General features: G+C 44.1%; 3 protein-coding genes across 3 annotated transcripts; 2 read left to right on the top strand and 1 right to left on the bottom strand.

Moving 5' to 3' along the window:
- Positions 1-139: 139 nt before the first annotated feature.
- lrrc45 (leucine rich repeat containing 45) lies at positions 140-6,150 on the bottom strand. Its single transcript, XM_084040212.1, has 18 exons — positions 6,073-6,150; positions 4,814-5,114; positions 4,632-4,693; positions 4,494-4,564; positions 4,213-4,391; positions 3,689-3,817; positions 3,383-3,495; positions 3,182-3,240; positions 2,997-3,074; positions 2,777-2,912; positions 2,501-2,578; positions 2,257-2,368; positions 2,086-2,156; positions 1,753-1,845; positions 1,304-1,396; positions 960-1,133; positions 727-874; positions 140-616 (listed from the first exon to the last, which is right to left on the bottom strand). The coding sequence occupies exons 2-18, from the start codon at positions 5,040-5,042 to the stop codon at positions 417-419; spliced, it is 2,025 nt and encodes a 674-aa protein (XP_083896338.1). The 5' UTR covers positions 5,043-5,114; positions 6,073-6,150; the 3' UTR covers positions 140-416.
- A 251-nt stretch (positions 6,151-6,401) lies between these two features.
- Positions 6,402-10,062, top strand: trub1 (TruB pseudouridine (psi) synthase family member 1). Its single transcript, XM_084040170.1, has 8 exons — positions 6,402-6,559; positions 6,656-6,754; positions 7,033-7,088; positions 7,199-7,280; positions 7,371-7,443; positions 8,348-8,487; positions 9,084-9,140; positions 9,224-10,062. The coding sequence occupies exons 1-8, from the start codon at positions 6,412-6,414 to the stop codon at positions 9,397-9,399; spliced, it is 831 nt and encodes a 276-aa protein (XP_083896296.1). The 5' UTR covers positions 6,402-6,411; the 3' UTR covers positions 9,400-10,062.
- A 2,787-nt stretch (positions 10,063-12,849) lies between these two features.
- Positions 12,850-17,922, top strand: hhex (hematopoietically expressed homeobox). The gene is made up of 4 exons (XM_084039944.1): positions 12,850-13,474; positions 15,789-15,967; positions 16,864-16,914; positions 17,029-17,922. The coding sequence occupies exons 1-4, from the start codon at positions 13,066-13,068 to the stop codon at positions 17,284-17,286; spliced, it is 897 nt and encodes a 298-aa protein (XP_083896070.1). The 5' UTR covers positions 12,850-13,065; the 3' UTR covers positions 17,287-17,922.
- The last annotated feature ends 1,857 nt before the right edge of the window (positions 17,923-19,779 follow it).

Here is a 19,779-nt window from a genome sequence, read left to right as displayed (position 1 = left end):
ATGCTGTCTAGTTATAGAAGATTAAGAATCTTAGAACAATACGATGCTTTATTAATGTGTAACTAAAAACTGACATGTGACTGATTGAAGAGATAAAAAAAAATGGTGATAATCTCATCCTACAGGCAAACATTTTGTAAAAAAAATGGCTAAAATCCCAATGGACTGATAGTGCCCCCTAGAGGGCGGAAGTGCTCATTACTCCACTGGAAGTGGGCGTCAAAATGTACATTTTGCCCCGAGGATGGCAACAGATGTAAGGTCATAGGGTCGTTCCTCCCTGCAAGAGCATTAATGCGCTCAATTTCGAGGTCGAGACATTTAAACCCTTCATTTCACGATCTCCACACGTTTCGAGTCCAGACCATCCTGATGTCTTCTGCAGGAACCCACGAGGGCTCCGAGGTCCCGGCTCGTCATTTCTTGGGGCTGCTGTATTGTCCCAGAGGCGAGCCCTGGACGTAGGCGAGGACGGCGCTCTGCAGGTAGCTGGCTCTGTGGGCTTCGTCCTCCCTCATCCTCTGGATCTCCGCCTCCTTCAGCCGCAGCTTCTCCAGCATGGAGGACATCTCGCTCTCCTTGTCGAGCAGCACCTCTCTATGGTTGCTGCTCAGCGCTGCAGGACGGCCGAGCCCCAGGGGGAGAAAGGTATGAGAGACGGCACTACAGAAAACATTTCATACGTCTGACCTGGTGTAGAGTGATGAAAAAAACAGCGTGGTGTACCTTTAATCTCTCTCTCCAGAGCATTGATCTTCTCTTTGAGTCCTCCCTGTGCCGTCCTCTCTGCCTGTAAATGTCCAATCTGCTCCTGCAGCTCCACCCTCACCTGGCTTACTTCAGCCACCTTCTCCTGCTCCTTCCCCGACAGCTCCTGCAACAAAACCCACATATGATATAATTTAACCCACATATATGGACTTTTATGAAGCTCATGTTGGTGTAACAGGATCCCCGACCTGCTGGAGCTCCTCCGTGCGGCGCCGCAGCCCGTTTATCTCCACACTGTGCTGGCTGTTCTTGGCCTGCAGCTCAGACACGGTCTGTTTCTGCTGGGAGCTGTGGAGCTGGACCTCCTGGAGGGAGGAGCGCACGGAGCGCAGCTTCTCCTCCAACGACGACACGTGCTCCTGCTGCTCAGAGGGAGGTGAGGATGATGATGGAGAAACAGAATAACAGACTTTATTTCAGGATAATCCACTCAGACATTCTAACATCCTACAGCACGACAAAAACATCTTGATTTCCCAAGAAATAATACATTTTATATGATACATAAACATCTTAATATTTTGAAACCCACCTCCTCCAGACGCACTTGAGCTCTCACTCTTCCCAGCTCCTCCTCAGCCTGGGCCCTCTCCATCACACACGCTGCTTTAGCTTTACTCAGCTCCTACAACAGAAACACTTTTTTAACGTAACAATCAGAGACGGCTAGTCTGGAGCTCCTCACACTGGCCCTGAAGATCCAAACCTATGATGATGTACAAGGGGCTTCCACTAACTCCACCAACTCTCCAGCACTGAGGTGCTTCCTGGGAAATCCCCCAGCTTGGACAGAGAATCCACATTCAAATTCCCAATTTGAATAACAACTGCCTGGAAGAAATACAGTTAGGGAAAGGAAGAACTCCCCCTTCAATAGATACAACCTTCACTCTCGTTTTGTGTGTAGTGAACCTATAAAGGAGGAATTCACTGTCACTATAAGTGTTTTATCGCGTAATGTCTTCTACATCAGGGATAAACCTCTTCCAGTTGAATCCGCTGACCCTCCAGTTTGAAGATGCGTTCCTGCGAAGCCCTCTCGCTCTCTTCTAGATGTCGATTCAAATGCTCCACCTGGACACAAATTTAAACTTTTTATTCTCCTTTGCTTCTACAATAATGAGGTTTAGTGAATCATACAGAAAAGTCTGAATTAAAGTCCTAAAGCTCACTATAACATCTTGTGTTGTGGGTTAAACGTGGTGAACTATTTCTTCGCCAGGAGCAGTTACTTCCTGGGAACATCTGTTGGTTGCCTGGCAACCTCACGTTAACAATGGAGATGGAAACGTGAGAAGAGAAGGGAGAAAGCACCTCCTTCTGGCGGAGGCTGTCCATGTCCTGCAGAGCTTGCTTGGACCTTCGCTTCTCTATTTCCAGACGGTCTGTCGGAGGGTGACATACAGGCGAGATGTGGGTCTGGGACCTCTTTGTGTGCTTGTAAACAAGAATGTGTGTGTCTCCTGTGTAGCGTGTGTGTGTTACCTTCTGCCTGAGCCAGCTGCAGCTTGAGCTCCGCCGTGCTGTTGGTCAGCTCCTGCTTCAGCTCAAAGATCTGCTGCTGCTGAGACTTACACCTTCGCTCCATCTCCTCCAACTAACACACACACACACACACACACACACACACACACACACACACACACACACACACACACACACACACACACACACATTTAACAGCACTCATAATGCAACGTTGGCCTGTGTGTGTGCGTGTGTTGCTTACTTTGTTGGTGAGTTGGTTGTTGATTTCTGTCAGGTTTTGGATCTCTCTGAGGAGTTTGCCCTCTCTGACGGCACTTTCCTGCCAGATGGAAACACATGAGATACATTCTCACACACACACACACACACACACACACACACACACACACACACACACACACACACACACACACACACACACACACACACACACACACACACACACACACACACACACACACACACACACACACACACACACACACACACACACACACACACACACGTCTGTAAATACCTCCAGCTCTTTCTTCCTGTCTCTGCTCTGTCGTTCCCTCTGCTCTTCTTTCTCAGCCTTCACTCGTGTCAGCAGCTCTCCCATGTTGGTGTTTTTCTGCTCAGAGAGGGCGAGGGCGGCCTCCGTCATCTGGAGTCTGCACACCATCACATCACGCAGATACGACGTTAGCATAGCCTCGCAACCCCATCAATCCAGACTGTGGAAATGAAACGCTTACTTGGCGGTGAGAGAGTTGACGGCCGACTTCCTCTCGTTCAGAGCTTCCTGGAGTTGGCCAATCTGAATTGAGGTGGACCTGATCAGAAGGGAGAAGAGGCAACGAGGTCATTGCCGTGAGATATCCCTGATGTGGAGGTTGTCAGGTGACTATGATACGGCCAATGATTGAACACCTCCACTCACCCGTTGGAGCGCGTCATGTCCTCCCTCTGTCTGTCTATGGTTTCCATCAGGTTGATGAACTGAAAGAGACGGAGGTTGAGATTCTAAAAAAAACAACTACATGGCAGGGGAGCATCAGAAGGATTCATCCTGTGAGGACCATGAATGACCCCATCTTAATAGCTGTATCATAATTGCGTCCTCCTCCAGTGGGAGGGTTACCTGGCGGCCCTTCTCCTCCTGGAGCATCTGGATCTCCTTGCTGAGGACCTGAGTCCTGCAGCGGCCCTCCCTCAGGGTGGACTGCCGGTCTGAGTTGTGCCCTGTGATCTGCTCTGAAAGGGAAAATGAGAAAAGACGGAGAAAGATGGGTCCGGAATGCTCGTAAACACTTAATAAATGTGTCCCACGCTGAAATCATCCACATTACAATCTTGCAGAAACATAACAATTTGAAGCCATGGCTTATTATTACTATTACTTCTATTTCTCATGCATAACAGACATATGAGGACACATTCATCTTACCAAGTGCTTTGAGTGTGTCGCTTGGTATGTTGTTTCCTGCCATCTCCAGCTGCACTACGCTCTTGTTCTTCTGCAGAGCCTCCAGCAGAGTCCTGCCACCCAGCAGACCGATGTTGTTCCACCTCAGATCTGTAAACCAGCCAGTCAGGGAAACTCAGTATACACCAGAGTACTGCAAGTATCTGTTCTTCTTACCGCTACGTTGTGGATAAGATTCATCATTCTACCTGTGATGCTCCTTTTCTGGTGCAGACTTGTATTTCAAGTTACAACGAGAGCATGTTTAGTAAAACCCTTCATGTTTATGTTTGAGCTCCTGCCCCTCCCTCCCAAAAATCCCAGTCTGCTCTGATTGGTCTCTGTCAGAAATGTCCCACCCCTTCACCATAACCAGATAACAGGATCGTGATCATCTCCTCTAGGATTCCATACGAAGGACATTTGGAGACTCCGCCCTCTTCTTTTCTGGATCAGACGTGGTTTCTGTGAAGGGTGTCATATTATATGATGTGATGGTATCTCACCTAGCACCTGCAGAGCGGCGTTGCGTTTGAGTGCCAGGCCGAGCTCGGAGGCTCCGTGGTGGTTGATCTGGTTGTTGCGCAGGTCCAGCTGAGTCAGCACGCCGTTGGAGGCCAAACCTTCACAGAAGAGTGAGAAGGCTTCGTCCCACATCCCCAAGGCGTTCCACTCCAACACCAGTCTGCAAACGGGATGTTTGAGTGGGTTCATGGGGGGAAACTGTCCTCTACCGCAGCAGTAGATCATGAGGTGAGTATACAGCAGCAGCCAGCATCGTTCTCACCTGCGCAGAGTCTTGTTACGTGCCAACAGCTTTCCCAACATCTCAGCCCCCGTCGATCTCAGGTTATTTCCCTGTAAACAATATTTCATGGAATCAAATCATAAGGGTCTGACTGTGTGGAGGGACTAATGGGCTTACCTTCAGATCCAGGACTTTTACAGTTGTGTTGCCAAACAGTCCAGTCAGAAGTACTTTGGCACCTGAGTCACACACAAGCATTAAACAGGACACTTTTATGATGTCATACTCGTTAGCACAATGTGTTTTTCTTTTATATATATATATATTATATATTCTTTTAGATCTTAAGACTTACATACCTTCCTCGCTGAGCATGCAGTCGCTGAGCAACACCTCTGTAAAGACGGTATCTTTCTGGAAGGCCCTGGCCAGCACGGAGCAGGTCTCTGCAGACAGGCTCTGTCCACTCAGGTCCAGTCTGGAGCCCTGAGCAGCCCTGCTCTCCTGGAGCTGAGCCACAACACTCTCCTGAGGCTCCACGCCGGCTTCCTTGCACAGACGCAGGTATGTCCGCCTGAAATCCTCCATTGTGAGTCACCGGTGTCTCCTTTTCATCTGGAATGTACAACGCCGTCTTCCTTCTGTGGATTGTCCCGTTGACTGGAGAAGAAAAGATCAAATTTGCACACAAAATTATTAAATCGATTGAGAGAAAATGTACAGTTTTGATTGATTTGATTTATGGTTGCTTCAAGGCATTTTTCAAGCACAAAAAGCTTTTGATTTGTTGTGAACTGAATATCTTTTGGACTGTTGGTCGGACAAAACAAGAGGAAATCATGATGGCCATTTCTCCTGATCTTATGTACCAAAGATGTAATAGATGAATCCAGAAAATCAACAGATTATTCAATAATGAGGAAAAAATTTTAGTTGTAAGCTAATTACTACAGTGTTTACTATAATTATGCAGAACTTGTTCTGATGGTTCAGTCTGTCCTGCATTAAGTATAGTACAACTGCCCTTCTTGCTGCTGCCAAGTAACAACTGGAACCGACCTCGCAAGGAAGCCACTATACCAAACGCCATTAGGAAACGCAGCAGTTAAGTATTAATCATGATTTCGACAAAAAAACACACCGCTCAACAAAAAAATTAAACTCTACCCAACACCACTAGAACCACGTCTTCAATTCGGCATCATCCAAACAAAGAATCAGCGCATATTAACGAAACATTTCAACTTTAAAGTCTGATTTGCCCGTTATGTTAGCTAGCTGGCGCTAGCACGGCGCGTGACAAAAAGCACAACATTAGAGGAAATAAATGCCGTTTGGTGGAATCACGTGTGTGCCGAATGAAAATATGGATTTTTATTAATTTAGAAAATGTATTGCTTTTTTGTTTTATAATATATGTACGGCGGCGATGAGCGAGTTAAACGTGTATCGACAGCATTTGAATGAGAGCGCTGCTTAACATTACCGTTACAGTATCTGCACGCGACACTCTGGCTCGCGCACAGCTATTAAATGGTTAACTTGCAAGTAAATTACATTCTTACGAAGTTTCCTGAATATATAAATGACGGTAAGTTCAGACAAAATGCACGCAAACCTCAGCGATGGCAGTTATTGTTGTTGTAGACAGCACAGCTGACAGGCAAAGGGAAGCCAAGCGCGAAGTAACTAGGAAGTGTAGTCGGCGCAAAGCATCTTGGGTAGCGTAGTTTCCGAAATGTGAGCAAGACATCTACGCACTCTAAAAGCTAGCTAAACTGCATTTAATTAACCCCAAATCAGCTAGAAAGTCCACGGGGACGTCATGTTATTTAATGTCATGTCTCATATAACAATAAATAAAATAATAATTAAGTACCACACTATTGTACCAGCAGGTGGCGGTACGGTTCGTTTGTTTGTGTAACCGAAAAAATAGAAGAAGAACCCAAGCAACATGGCGGCCAGCATGACGACCACGGCGTCTCCGGTATCGAGTTCGCTTTCTAAACTCCAGGCTTTGAATGGATTGTTTGCGATACACAAAAAACAAGGACCGACATCCGCAGACGTGTTGAACACACTGAAAGAAGTCCTGCTCAAGGGTAACAGGGCAACAGGGATAGGGGGTTAGCTTCGTTAGCTGCACTCGTTCATTCAAGCTAACGGTGAAATGTCTGTGTGTGCTGTTTATCTTCCAGAAGCTGGTGTGAAAAACCCAAACCCGCGGAAGAGGAGGAAGCAGAGTCTGAAGATGGGGCACGGCGGGACGCTGGACAGCTCTGCCAGCGGGGTGTTGGGTAAGCGTTGGTCCAAAACACCCAAAACACCTGACCTGTGGTGATCTACCTGCTCATAGATCTCCAAGGGCAGCGGTTTGGTTGCTAAGGTGACAGGGATGTGAAGGAAGGATTGGTATTCAGTATACCATCATGAACATCAGATGTTATGGATCTCTTTTCTTTTTTTATGTGTGATTTAAAGATATATATTTATTTGCTGTACCAGCGGTGTAATGACCACTGTCGCCTCCAGGGGGAGACAGAGAGACTTTGCTGACGCTGCCTGTTTCTTTCAGTTGTTGGTGTTGGGAATGGCACAAAGATGCTCAGTACAATGTTGGCTGGTTCGAAGGTGAGTCCCCACTTATGTAAAGAGTATTCACATTTATACAAACAATACTGTAAGACAGCTATTTATATGAGACAACGTGTGATTTATTTTATTTATTTATATTTTTACAGAAATATGTTGCTGTGGGGGAACTGGGGAAAGCAACAGACAGTCTTGATGCCAGCGGCAGTGTGATCCTGGAGAAAGGCTTTGGTACAAATGGCATTATTTAATAGCATCAGTCTATATGTGTCTCTTTCTGCAGATCTTCTTAATTAAATGGTTTTGTTTTTTTGCTTTCAGAACACATAACCAGGTTGGACATTGAGGAGAAACTGAAAGCTTTCACTGGTGACATCATGCAAGTTCCTCCACTGTGAGTAAAGCCTTCAAAATAAAATATTTATTTTATTTGCTTGTTTTTAATGCAATGCTTATTATGTTTTATGTAAAGCACTTTGAATTGCCTTGTTGTTTAAAGGTGCTAAATAAAATTGACTCCAATCTGATAAAATCATTGCGTGTGAAAGTAAACTGTTACTTCTTACTGTGCATATTCGTGCTCCTCTGAGGTAAAGCCAAATTTTTGGTCTTTGTTGTTGCTCAAAAATTGACATCCAAAGAAACGTCATGCCTCATTTTGAGCCTCAGTGGCTTTGATTGATTTCACACCTGATATGTTACGATCCACTAATGTAGGGCACGATAAGAGATGAATAAACCCCTGTTTTTCTTATCTTGCTGCCATCTCGACTGTAAATGAGCCGGGGGTTACAACTGAGTGAGATTCAACTCTTCTTTGTTCGGGAGAGGGAGACATACCTCGTGGATTTCACGCAAATAAAATGTCCTCTTAGATCTAAACAGTAAGTGTTTTTGAGAGGAGAAACTAGGGTTAGGGTAAGCTAATAGAAATATGTCTTTAATCATCATCATGCTGCAGTTTTCCTCTATGGTGCAGTGAACCTCGCGGCCTCTAGAGGGCGATAGCACAGCGTTAGACCTGCATTGCGTCACCGTCAACTCTGAAGAAGCTTTCTTCCCAATTCACCTTGCACTTAGGCAGCAACCACCAGTTCTGAAAAGTGAAGCTAAAGCTGAAGTGCCTTTAACTTGCATTCTCTCTGCTGGCCATCAGGGGGCGACTCCTCTGGTTGCTAAAATAAGTCGGATCGTATGGAAGGCATACTTCTCTCTTGATTTATTATCTCAGTAAACATTGTGAACATGAGTTTATCGACTCAATCTTCTTGATTTATTGATTTCCTGTCATTTTCAAGCTACTCCGCACTGAAAAAGGACGGCCAGCGTCTGTCGGTCCTGCTGAAGAAAGGTCACAAGGTTGAGGCCAAGCCAGCCAGACCAGTCACCGTGTACAACCTGACCCTGCAGGAGTTCACGGCTCCCCTCTTCACTCTGGGTGAGCACACATTCCTCGCTTCCTCTTCATCATACTGACTTAAGGACTTGCTGGTATTTGAAAATAACATTCCTGCTGTTTCTATTCTGTTAAATGACGCATTCAAACTGGAGCGCCATCAATATGGGATATTATGGATTATCAGCCGATATTCATATTTATTATAATATACATTTCCACATAAATTATACATGTATGTCTGTTAAATGTGGTTGTGAATCAAATGTATGTAATAGAGGCAGGATTTTTTGCTTTTACCTACCATTGCCTGACGCAAAATATTGTTATTTAAGTAATTTGTGTGTTGATTGATTGATTGATTGATTGATTGATTGATTGATTGATACTAGTTTCTCTCCTGTGAGCTTTGGACTCATCCTGTGTTTGAGGGGTGTGTTGTTTTATGTTGGTAATTATCAGTTTGTATGGCTGGTATGTCCAACAGCACCCCCTGCTGAGCAAACAATGTAATGACACCTATTATCCTACCATCACTTAATCATTTATTTTTTGTCTGCAACTAAATCTCTCTAAAGATGGCGCTCTAATAATCTAATCTATTAATTAAAATGTTTTTTTTTTAATCTTTCTAACAGATATTGAGTGTGGTGGAGGATTCTACGTCAGAAGCTTAGTGGACGACCTGGGAAAAGGTGAGACTCGTTGGCATGTTTACAGCAAAGTGAACTATCAGAAATCCACCCAGCTAAGACGTTCCCTTCTCGCTGTCCTGCAGCTCTGTCATCGTGCGCTCACGTGAAGGAACTGACCCGGACCAAGCAGGGCCAGTTCACCCTGGAGGAGCACGCCTTGCACGAGGACCAGTGGACACTGGAGCACATCCTGCGCTCTCTGCAGCCCTGCCCCGAGTCCGAGCAGGGCGGGGCAGACCCGCCGGAGGCCGACACCTGAGGACCGCCGTCTGATCAGGACGCCAAGGTCAAGATCTGGGGAGGGGCTGTCATGACTCGCCTGCCTGGCTTCTCCGCTGAGAGAACATCCAGTCTAAACGTGTCAGGTTCTCCTCGCTGCTTTAAGGTGTCGTTGAGCAAAAGAAGTGACGAGCGCCTGGACCCCCGTTTGTTTTGGACTCTGTGGCCCGGAATCACTTCTCCACGCTGTTCTTTATCTCACCTGTTGCTTACAGTTACGGTTCGATTACTTCTGCCCGACTCCATCCTCCACCAGCCTTCACCTGTTCGTATCCCACCTCAGATACTATAAAAATATTTCCACTGTATGTTAAAGGTGGACGATGCACATCACAGTTTTTTTTCTGTTTTTGAGACTTTAAATTTATGAACATAAAACAGATTTAATTTGCATTATTAAAGTACTAAATGTGCTAAGAAAAAAGATTAGTCTATTTTTGTATAATTTTCGAGATCAGCAGAAACATTTACTTAATTGAAAGGAGTACTGTGATGACATAGGTGGTGTTGGATGAAAAATACGTTCACAAAGGAGTTTAAATCTATAACTCCATTTAACTGGAGGTTTGTTTGTTTGTTTGTTCCAAACTGGCGAATTAATTGAATTTGTTCTGCACTTGCATATTAAATAAATATTCAAGTGAAACACTTACATTCTTGCATTTCTTACCAGGACTGACAGCAGAGTGTCTTCTGGTCATCCCTTTTATCTCTTCACTGATTGGCTGACGCGGTTAGGGGGGGAGAACTTTTTATGGACTTCAATATTGGGCAGTAAAATTAAAGTCAAACATTTCTCAAATTGCTTGTCTTTGTTCCTCTCCTTTAAGGAAACCCTGACTTACTTATATCTGCCAGGGGGCGACCTCCGCTTCTGAAAAGTGAAGCCAAGGCTAAAGTGCCTCAGCTGATGAGCTCCAACTAACCTTAAAGAAGTCTCACAGTAGATGTTTTACGTCTGTTACTGTAAGTAAACGAACACTACTACTAACACGACGACTTAACTGGAACCAAACTGGTTTTGGAAGTGACCATATTTGGACTTTGGAGGAGCGACGGGTGGATCCGAACACAAAGCACCAGAGTAGCACCCTTTACTGGATCTGGATCCATCTGGATTCTGGTGTGAAGCTGCAAACAAAGTAAGTCTCATAATTCCAGATCTACTATGTCATAACTCTGAATTAGGAAATCACCTTTTTTTATAATTTGGACTAAGTGACGTCAGAATGATCACATATAAAGCCCATGACTTTATCTCTTTATTATTTAAAATAAAAACCAGAGCTGATGACGTATTTTAATGTTTCTCCAAACTTTGAGAAGGTTGCGTTCACGTACCGCGTCATGCATGCTCGGATTATATTCCCAGGTGAGCAGCGTACCTGCGGGGTCTTTGAAGGCATCACGGCCCTTATAGCTGGATGGCGCCAGCTGCCAACAAGCAGCAGCCTATCAATCGTGCTTGTGACGTCAGCCCTGACGCCGCGCTAAGCTATCCGGATCAATGAGGCTGCAATGATTGTCTCCAGTCCAAATATTAGCCGATTGCTGATTTCTTTCATGTCTTTCAAGGCTGCTCACATCCATGTTTGCACACTTTTTTTTATCTAAATTGCAGCCGTTAGAAAGTTGGGCAGTTAGAGGGGAGAGGGGCGCGCGCGCATCAAAGACGCGTCAGGAAATGGAGCCATTGATTGGTGCGATGTTTAAGATTGATCAGAGAGACGCGTGACTCTTCACCGTGATCATTAATGAAGTCACCAGGTAATAAAAACAACCTGAGTTGCGTTCACGGCGTCACCGTCAAACGGAGAATTATCTTGTTATTTCTTTACGGAAACGTGTGCGCGCGTGCCTGCGTGCGCGAGAGGGTTGCATATAATCGTGCACATTTAGTGAGTCATTAAAGCGATTTGCATGTGTAGCCCACTATCATAACTATATCACCCTGAGCTGGTTTTCACAGGAAAACTCCAAACATTCAAATGATGAGTTTATCGCTCGCCATTCAGCCGCGCCGTTAGGAAGTGGATTGCTGTTAACCTGAATTACATTGTTAGAGATAACACTCTAAACTGTTTGATTAGTCAAAGGCCCGTTTATAACGCACGTGCGTAAAAAAAAAAAAAAAAAAAAACCTCCATAAAAGTCATCTGGATTCTTTTTCCTTTCCTGAGGGGCGTTCACGTTCCAGTTGAGACCGCAGGATTTACCCCAAAGTACAGACTGAATACTGTATTTTTAGAGATTTTGATTAGCTGTAGGCCGACAAAAAACATAAATACAGCATTCAGTGTCTCCCCACCAGGTTTGTATTTGAAGATCAGTTGAGAGTAATGAAAGAATATAAAGACAGGAGGAGAAATGGGAAACAACCATCCATATTATATCTATTTGATGACAATAAGGGCCCACGTCATAAAAACATATAAGTGAAGGCATGTGTGTACTAGTTTAGGGAAGCAGCTCCAAAACTCAACAACAGTCATAATAAATGGTGACAGGAGTGAAACCTGATGCGAACACATGTCCTGTTTCTTTTTGCCCTGAGAATATTATTTACTATATTCTGCCGTCTGTGAAGAGTCTCTTCATCTCCAGCTCGAAACACAAAAAATGGTTCAGAAATTAAGAATGAATCTACAAATTAACAGGAGAGGAGGTCCTGCTGTGACCCCAGGATAAAATCAGACTATATCCAGCACAAATGAGCAGATTTATCTCCCCGTAGACATAAATACGCATTATTACTTTAGAATACTGTGTATTTATGCTCGGATTGTGTATCCACGTACATGTACTCGAGTATTTTCTGAGAATGTGATGGTCTATGTAGATTCGTTTTTACGCATGGCTGCAACAATCCGTCAGTCCTGCACATATCTGATAAGACTTCTGTCACTTTTAGCTGATTTTGACTGCAGGCGTTTGTCTGGTTTTGTATTGCTTTAACACGCCTCGTCACTGATTGGCAGCTCGGAGAACAGATCCACACGCTTCCAGCTGCATGACGAGCCTCGTTGCCAAAAAAAAAGGCTCACGAGTCTGTTTCGCGTAAATCTGCCTGAAATCAGTCAAACCAGCGTGACGTGGAGCAACAGGCAGACACGTCTCTTACTCCTGTCTATCTTTTATATTGATTAATTGCCTGTCACAAATCCTGCTTTTTTTCCCTTGAATGCGCGAGCGCTTTCTAGTAAGAGACTTCTTTAAAAACAACAAGCGCGCGTAATCCATCGTTGCGTTATAGCCCATATACTCAGCGGGCGATAAGGGCCGCGGTGAACAGATTCTCCCTGGAATACAATTATCTCTCCTCTCCCGTCATCTGATCACAGCGCGCCAGCCAATCACAAAGCACCGCTGGCCACCTGCAGGAAGTTGGCCGTCCACTTATCTCCTCCCTTTCTCCGCCTGCAGCCAGATAACAGCCCCAACAGTTGGCCCGAGCTCGTCCAACCACCGCGCAACCCCCTGGATGGACGCCGAGACAGTCTAACGGTCTCACCTCGCGACGCGCACACGGACTGGGTGGCATGTGAAGAGGTTTATTACCGACACGCCGTCGATAAAGAGGAAGGCAGAGAGAGAGAAAAAGAGGCAGCTTCCCGTTAACTCTGCAGCTCCTTGCGCGCGCGGCACCATGAGCGTCCCCCTTTACGCACCGACTCCCATCCAGCCGTCGCACCCGACCCCCTTCTACATCGAGGACATCCTGGGGAGGACCACCGCCTCCACCACCTCCTCCTCCACCTCGCCATCTTCGTCCTCCTCGTGCTCCACTCCGCTCATCCCCACGCCGACTCTCCCGTCGCCCAACTCCTCCTTCACGAGCCTCATCTCGCCGTACAGGACGCCGATCTACGAGCCCACGCCGATCCACCCGGCGCTGTCTCACCACGCCGCCGCCGCCGCGCTGACCGCCACGTACGCCGCCTCCGCCGGGGCTTTCGGCGGCTCCATCTACCCGTTCCAGCACCCGCACCACCACCACCACCACCACCGCTCCATGGGGGAGTACGCACAGGCGCTGCTGAGGCACGACCCCCTCGGTGAGTTGGGCGTGTGCGTGTGTGTGTGTGTGTGTGTGTGTGTGTGTGTGTGTGTGTGTGTGTGTGTGTGTGTGTGTGTGTGTGTGTGTGTGTGTGTGTCTGTGTGTATAAAACTCTTCAGTGCAGCGACATATCCAACGTGTCATTTATGAGAAGCGTGTTGTTCTGATGTCACTTGGCTTTTCCACAGTTTGCATTAAAGTGATGTCTGATTATGTCACAACTTTCTGCTCCATCCTGTGAGTTTGACGATGTGGCACTTTTTTTTTTTTTTTTTTTACCCTTTGCATGATAACTTTTCTGTCTTCGTTTCCGTGCCAACGAAACCCGTTTTTGCATAAGCTATATCACGCTTGGTCATGCATGCATATCGGCAGGCTGCACGTTCGTGTCGCCTTGCAGACACAGATTGCAGGCTGCGTGACGTCGTGTTCCTCTCCCCCCCCCCTCACAGAAAACACAACATTTCAGCACGATGCCCGAGCGCGCGCACTAGTCACCTTGTTATTGTGAGACATATTTTTGTTTAGGGGGGGGGGCAATAACAGCAGTGTTATCCCCTCCGTCCTAATGGGTGCAGAGGGGGGGTGCATGGCAACCTTGACTCCTTTTCCTGACTCCCATTGTTCTGAAACATCAGAGGAGCAGATCAGCCTGGTGACTCAACACACAACTGGCCTCTAAATCATGTGTTCTTTCACTTTTCGGTGATCTTCTTGTGGCCAAACAATGCGTAATTACGCATTTACGCACCGGTGCACCTTTTTTTTTTTAAATGTCTCGTGGAGGGATAAAGGGTCAGGTCGGACTACGGCTTGTTAATTGGTTTAATAGCTTAGCAGGTTTGGAGTTTTGCTGCTTAGACACACAGCACGGTGACAGACAGGCGGACCGTCATGCTTTCTGCGTCGCGCTGAACAAGCCGGGCCTCTTTCCGTTCCTAGCGGAAGCCGTGAGCCCGTCGATAGGAGTAAATCTGCTCTCAGAAGCTGTTGAATGTTTTCCTGCCCCCCCACCCCCACCCCCCCACCGGCCAGCCGCTTCCTCGGGAGCTCGCTGCACGCTGCTGATTATTTTATCGACATCCTCAATACAGACACATACAGGAAACACTCGGCCTCTGATAGCCCGGGATCCGTTTTTCACATATTGTTGCACTTCCTCTGCCTGGGCCGCGAGGATGTGGCTGACTTTCTTTCTTTTCTGGTCGGCGAGCAGAGAATCATGCAAACATTTTAATGGGATCCGAGCACAAAGTAACTTATTATGAAGACTTTAATGCGAGGAAAGGTATGAAGTATGTGTGACCTTATTAAAAAAAAACATGAATATTTCCCTTCTTCACCAAGCACTTGTGCGTCTTTCTTGAGATAATAAAGTTTATTCACATTAAATGATATAAATAACCCCCTCCCTATTAAACACAGTTTCTTATAACAAAAAAAAGAGCAAACATTACATTTCTTCAGGACTATGAAGCTATTCATTTATCCCGTGACCTAATCGGTGGGTTTTTATAGCTTTCTAAGATAACTCTGCCCTTTGATGAGATCACGTTGACGCGTCTGAATGGGCTTTTTTGTGCGTAAGCGTGGTCGAATCGGTCAAAACAAGCTCCCTGGAAGTTATTAGCTGGGGAGGGAATAGTAGAAATAAAGTTTGGGCTTTTTCTTTATAGTTTTATGTAAATTCCTCCTCACTGGCTGCACATTGAACGTCTCCATCTTATTCAGAAAACCAGTTTTCTTCCACTCAAGCTTCGTGATATTCTGAGATCTCTCTCTCTCTCTCTTGGGGCTGGATGAGCCAACTTCCTTAGGAAAGAGCAGCAGTGAGACGTTTTTTTTTTTTGTCTCGACCGCAACAGATTGACATTGTGTCAGCGTGGAGGACCCGGGCGTCTGTTGGTGGACGCCGTCGCCTCTAATCACACCGCCGAGCAGGAAGCACGTGAAGCGGATATTTGGCCATAGTTTTCACTCTGTCACCACCTTCCCTTAAAAAGGGCCGCACGTCTCTGCTATTGTTCGTTTCCAGGGCCATTAAAAGAGGAGAGGAAACCAGAGCACACCATCAATCTGCTCTGGAAGCCGTCTCTATTGGACTACTGCTGTAAACTGTGCACTTCCTGATGTCTTTAAATATTTCAGTTGGCAACAGGAGCCTATATTGGGCCCAATATTATATAATACTAATAATAAACATGTTCTTCTAAGCTTTTTCCCACCTTTATCTTTTCCCCTTATTGCATATAAGCCTATAAAAGTACACATCTGATGCATACATTGACTCGTGGCCCTTGTCTCGTCCAAAGGAAAGCCTCTGCTGTGGTCCCCCTTCATCCAGCGGCCCCTTCATAAACGGAAAGGCGGCCAGGTCCGGTTCTCCAACGACCAGACCATCGAGCTGGAGAAGAAGTTCGAGACGCAGAAATACCTGTCGCCTCCGGAGAGGAAGCGGCTGGCCAAGATGCTGCAGCTCAGCGAGAGACAGGTGAGGGGTTGTCTGGCTCAAGGGCACCTCGGCAGTGGCCGGTAGAAAGGGACAGTGACGTGTAGGATATGCATCAGAACTTGACTAATTTATTTCATTAGACATCCATATCGATCAAACGTCATTCATGCAGAAAAACTGCACATCTCTTCATCTTCAAGTATTTTTTCACATCTTCATAGTAGTTATTCTATTCGATGTTCTTGTTTATTGTACACATTTTAAAGTATTTTTTCATATTTGTATTGTTTTGTATTTTTTCTATTCTATATTTTTCTCTTTTTCTAGTATTTTTCATATATTTATAGTATTTATTCTATTTTAAATTGTTTGTTTTTCTAGTCTATATTCATGTTTCGTGTCAAAGTTTATAGTATTTTTTTCAGATCTTTATATTTATTTTATTCTATATTCTTGTTTTTTATACATATTTTAAAGTATACTTTTTGCGTATTTTTATTGTATTGTTTTCTATTATATATCTATATTTCTTGATTTTTTTGCACTGCTTACTTTTATTTTGTAGTGTAATTTCCTGTTTTTATGCGCACAGGTGGACCAAAGCAATAAACGGGCCTTCTGTCTTTGATCACATGCGCATATAGGCCTATAGTTACGGTTATGAATGAAAATACAAATAGTTGGTAAATGTTATGAATATTAAGGCCTTCAGCTTAAAAAACCCAAACTTAAATAGAGCAGAAGAATGTCTCACAGCCAAGTAGAACCACATCATGTTGGGACCAACTCTTCTAATAGGAGGCCTATAATAAGACCGAACAACAATATTAATTTGTGATTTTTATGATTTTGTTCCATGTTTTTGTTGAAAGAGTCCGAAATAAAAGCCCAGAAGAAGAAACCTAATTCGTTTGTTTTTCCTTTTTGTCCTTCAGGTTAAAACCTGGTTCCAAAACCGACGAGCGAAGTGGCGAAGACTAAAACAGGTGAGCGGTCCGGATCCATTATTCACTCCTCTAATAATAATTATAATAATAATCACATTTTAAACGTGGGGTCTGGTCATTCATAAAAAACACATCTATTTCCATGTGCATCAGGAAAATCCTCCGGGGGGTAAGAGGGATGCGGAGGAGGACGGGAGGACCAATAAAACAGACGAGACCACCGAGTCTCCCGGGATCCAGAGCCCGGAGCAGAGACACTCAGTCCCGGCCTCCGAGCTGGCGCCGGCGGGCCGCTGCGTGCAGCGCTGCGGGTCCCCGCAGCAGCAGCAGCGGCCCCACACAGACCTGGACTCGGACGTGTCAGACGACACGGACCAGGAGCTGGACATAGAGGAGGACGACGAGCTGTGAACACTTTGACTCTCGGACATGAACAGCTGGTTGATTACGGACTCCTCCGCCTTCTCCATCCGCCTTGGAACCACAGAAAAGTAGTCCCTCCTGCCTTTGAGGTGCCTTCAGACCCGGACTGCTTCTCTGTTGTCAGCGTGTTGTACAGTTCTTTATTTGTGTTTGTAGACCTGTAGTTATGTATATCAGTCTTATTGAATTAAAACGTGATATTTCATTAAATAATCAATGTAGCACACATGCGGTTTTGCTGGGTGATGATATCTAATAAACTATTTTTGTGGTAAAATAAATAAATAAATGTGTCACTTTCGGATGAAACTTTGACTGTGATTTGATTTAATCAAATTTCACAGAAAAAAATGGGGAATGTCTGATTATAGATATTAAAATAAATAGAATCAACCTGACTTTCCAATTAAAAGTAACTAGAACAAATCGATACAATTAATAATGAGTAATAATTTAAATTAGTTGCCTAAATTTAAACCGTTCTTTTCAGGACAAGTTATAAAAAAAATAAGTGATGAACTCTCAGTTAAAGTGCTGCTTTTGCAATATGTATCTCCTGTAATATGTTTTATTTTGTATTGTACTGAATTTTCTTTTTTTCCAAGGATCAAATAGTGTATTATAATCAACACATTATAATAATTTTAATGATGCATTATCATCATTGTGATAACATGATTATTCAAAGTGGTCATAGTTTGTTTTAAGTGAAGCATATAAATATAATTAAATCAATGCAAGAAGAAAAACAAAATGTTATAATTTAATTTTACTCTGCTTAAAGTAAACAATGACCACGTAGAATAATCCCATTCTACTGTACGGTGATGACAATGTATCATAAAAAGATTATAATGTATGACGGCTATGGAATTATAATACAGTCTGAAAATGCTTTAAAGTGTGCTTATTGTTGTTAAACATTATAGATATTGAGATAAGAGTACATTATTTATTTACTCCTTAAACCTGCATTTACAATTTTACTTCAATCAAAATTATATATATATATATATATATATATATATATATATATATATATATATATATATATATATATATATATATATATATAATATATAATATAATATAATAATATAATATTTTAAATAGTAAAAGCAAAGTGTTTTACAATTTATGATGGATTAAAACTACTGTGTAATCAGCATTCATACAAACTAATATAACGTATTCTATAAAATGCATCAATGTTTTTGGATTTTTAAAAATATTTTCAGATTGAAAAGTAATCAGTAACACTGATATGGAACTTGCTTGCTTCTGATCATCTATAACAGCAGGTGTTATAACTACTTTAATTAGCAGAACCTCATTGGATCATGTTTAAACCATAAACACAGCTGTTTATAAGAGGTTGACGTCGTCATGGCGACGTCACATTGGTTTGTGGACTATGGTTTTGAAGCCTCGAGTTCGGCATTTTGCCCATCACCATCTTGGATTATTGCAACCAGTGAAGGAAGTGACCATATTTGGACTGCGGAGGAGCGACGGGTGGATCTGATGAACATAAGCAGCAGAGCGGAACCCTTACTGGATCTGGATCCATCTGGATTCTGGTGTGAAGCTGCTAACAAAGTTAGCTTCATAATTCAAGATCATCTTTACAGCTAAGTGTTAAAGACATCTTAGTAGCTAACTAGCTTTGGTAGCTTGGTAGCGACCTGTCAATCAAAAGGTAGCCCCGCCCCCTAAAGCATCCCCTGCTTTCTGGTCTGCTGGACTCTGAATGGATCATAATGTACTAAATGAACATCATGCTGGATTGAAGAAGACTTGAAACTAGAGATTGAGATCAAAACTCATGTTTACAATGTTTACTGAGATAATACATCAAGTGAGAAGTAGTCATTTTCTCATAGACTTCTATGTAATCTGTTGCCCCCTGATGGCCAGCAGAGAGAATGCAAGTTTAAGGCACTTCATTTTGGCTTCACTTTTCAGAACTGGAGGTCGCCACCTGGTATAAAGTAACCAGAAGAATTTGATTGGTGGAGTTTGGACAGGAAGCTCGTCCTCTTCTCTGTGTGTTTGAGGAAGATTAACGCTCCATCTTGATTTAAAGGTGAGATTTTTTTTTTAAATAAAGAAGCCCTTGTTGATTGCTGGACAGACTCTCAGTTCACGCAAAAACCCAATCGTACGGTCTCCACTGCTGTGTCACTGCCTCCTGATTTCCTGAAGGAATCAAAGGCAGCCACAGATCAGCAAACAGTTTAGTCCATGTCAATGGTCGTCCCATCACCACATTCAACTTCAAATAGCTTATCATTGAGTTCTCATGCAAACACTGTGGGAGTTTTTCAGTAAGTAGATTAGGTTAATGATTGAGTGAACCCTCAGTACAGCAGGGACAGGAGGAAGATACCGGGCGGCTGATTGATCATTCAACGCTCCCACAGCACTTTTTAATAGAACAGATGATCACCGTCGTCCAGGCCGACACTTCAACACTCGGAG

This window comes from Eutrigla gurnardus, assembly GCF_963514095.1.
Source record: "Eutrigla gurnardus genome assembly, chromosome: 22".
NCBI classification, from domain to species: Eukaryota; Metazoa; Chordata; class Actinopteri; order Perciformes; family Triglidae; genus Eutrigla; species Eutrigla gurnardus.
The sequence above is the reverse complement of the archived record's forward strand: the minus strand, read 5'-3'. Positions and strand labels throughout refer to the sequence as shown.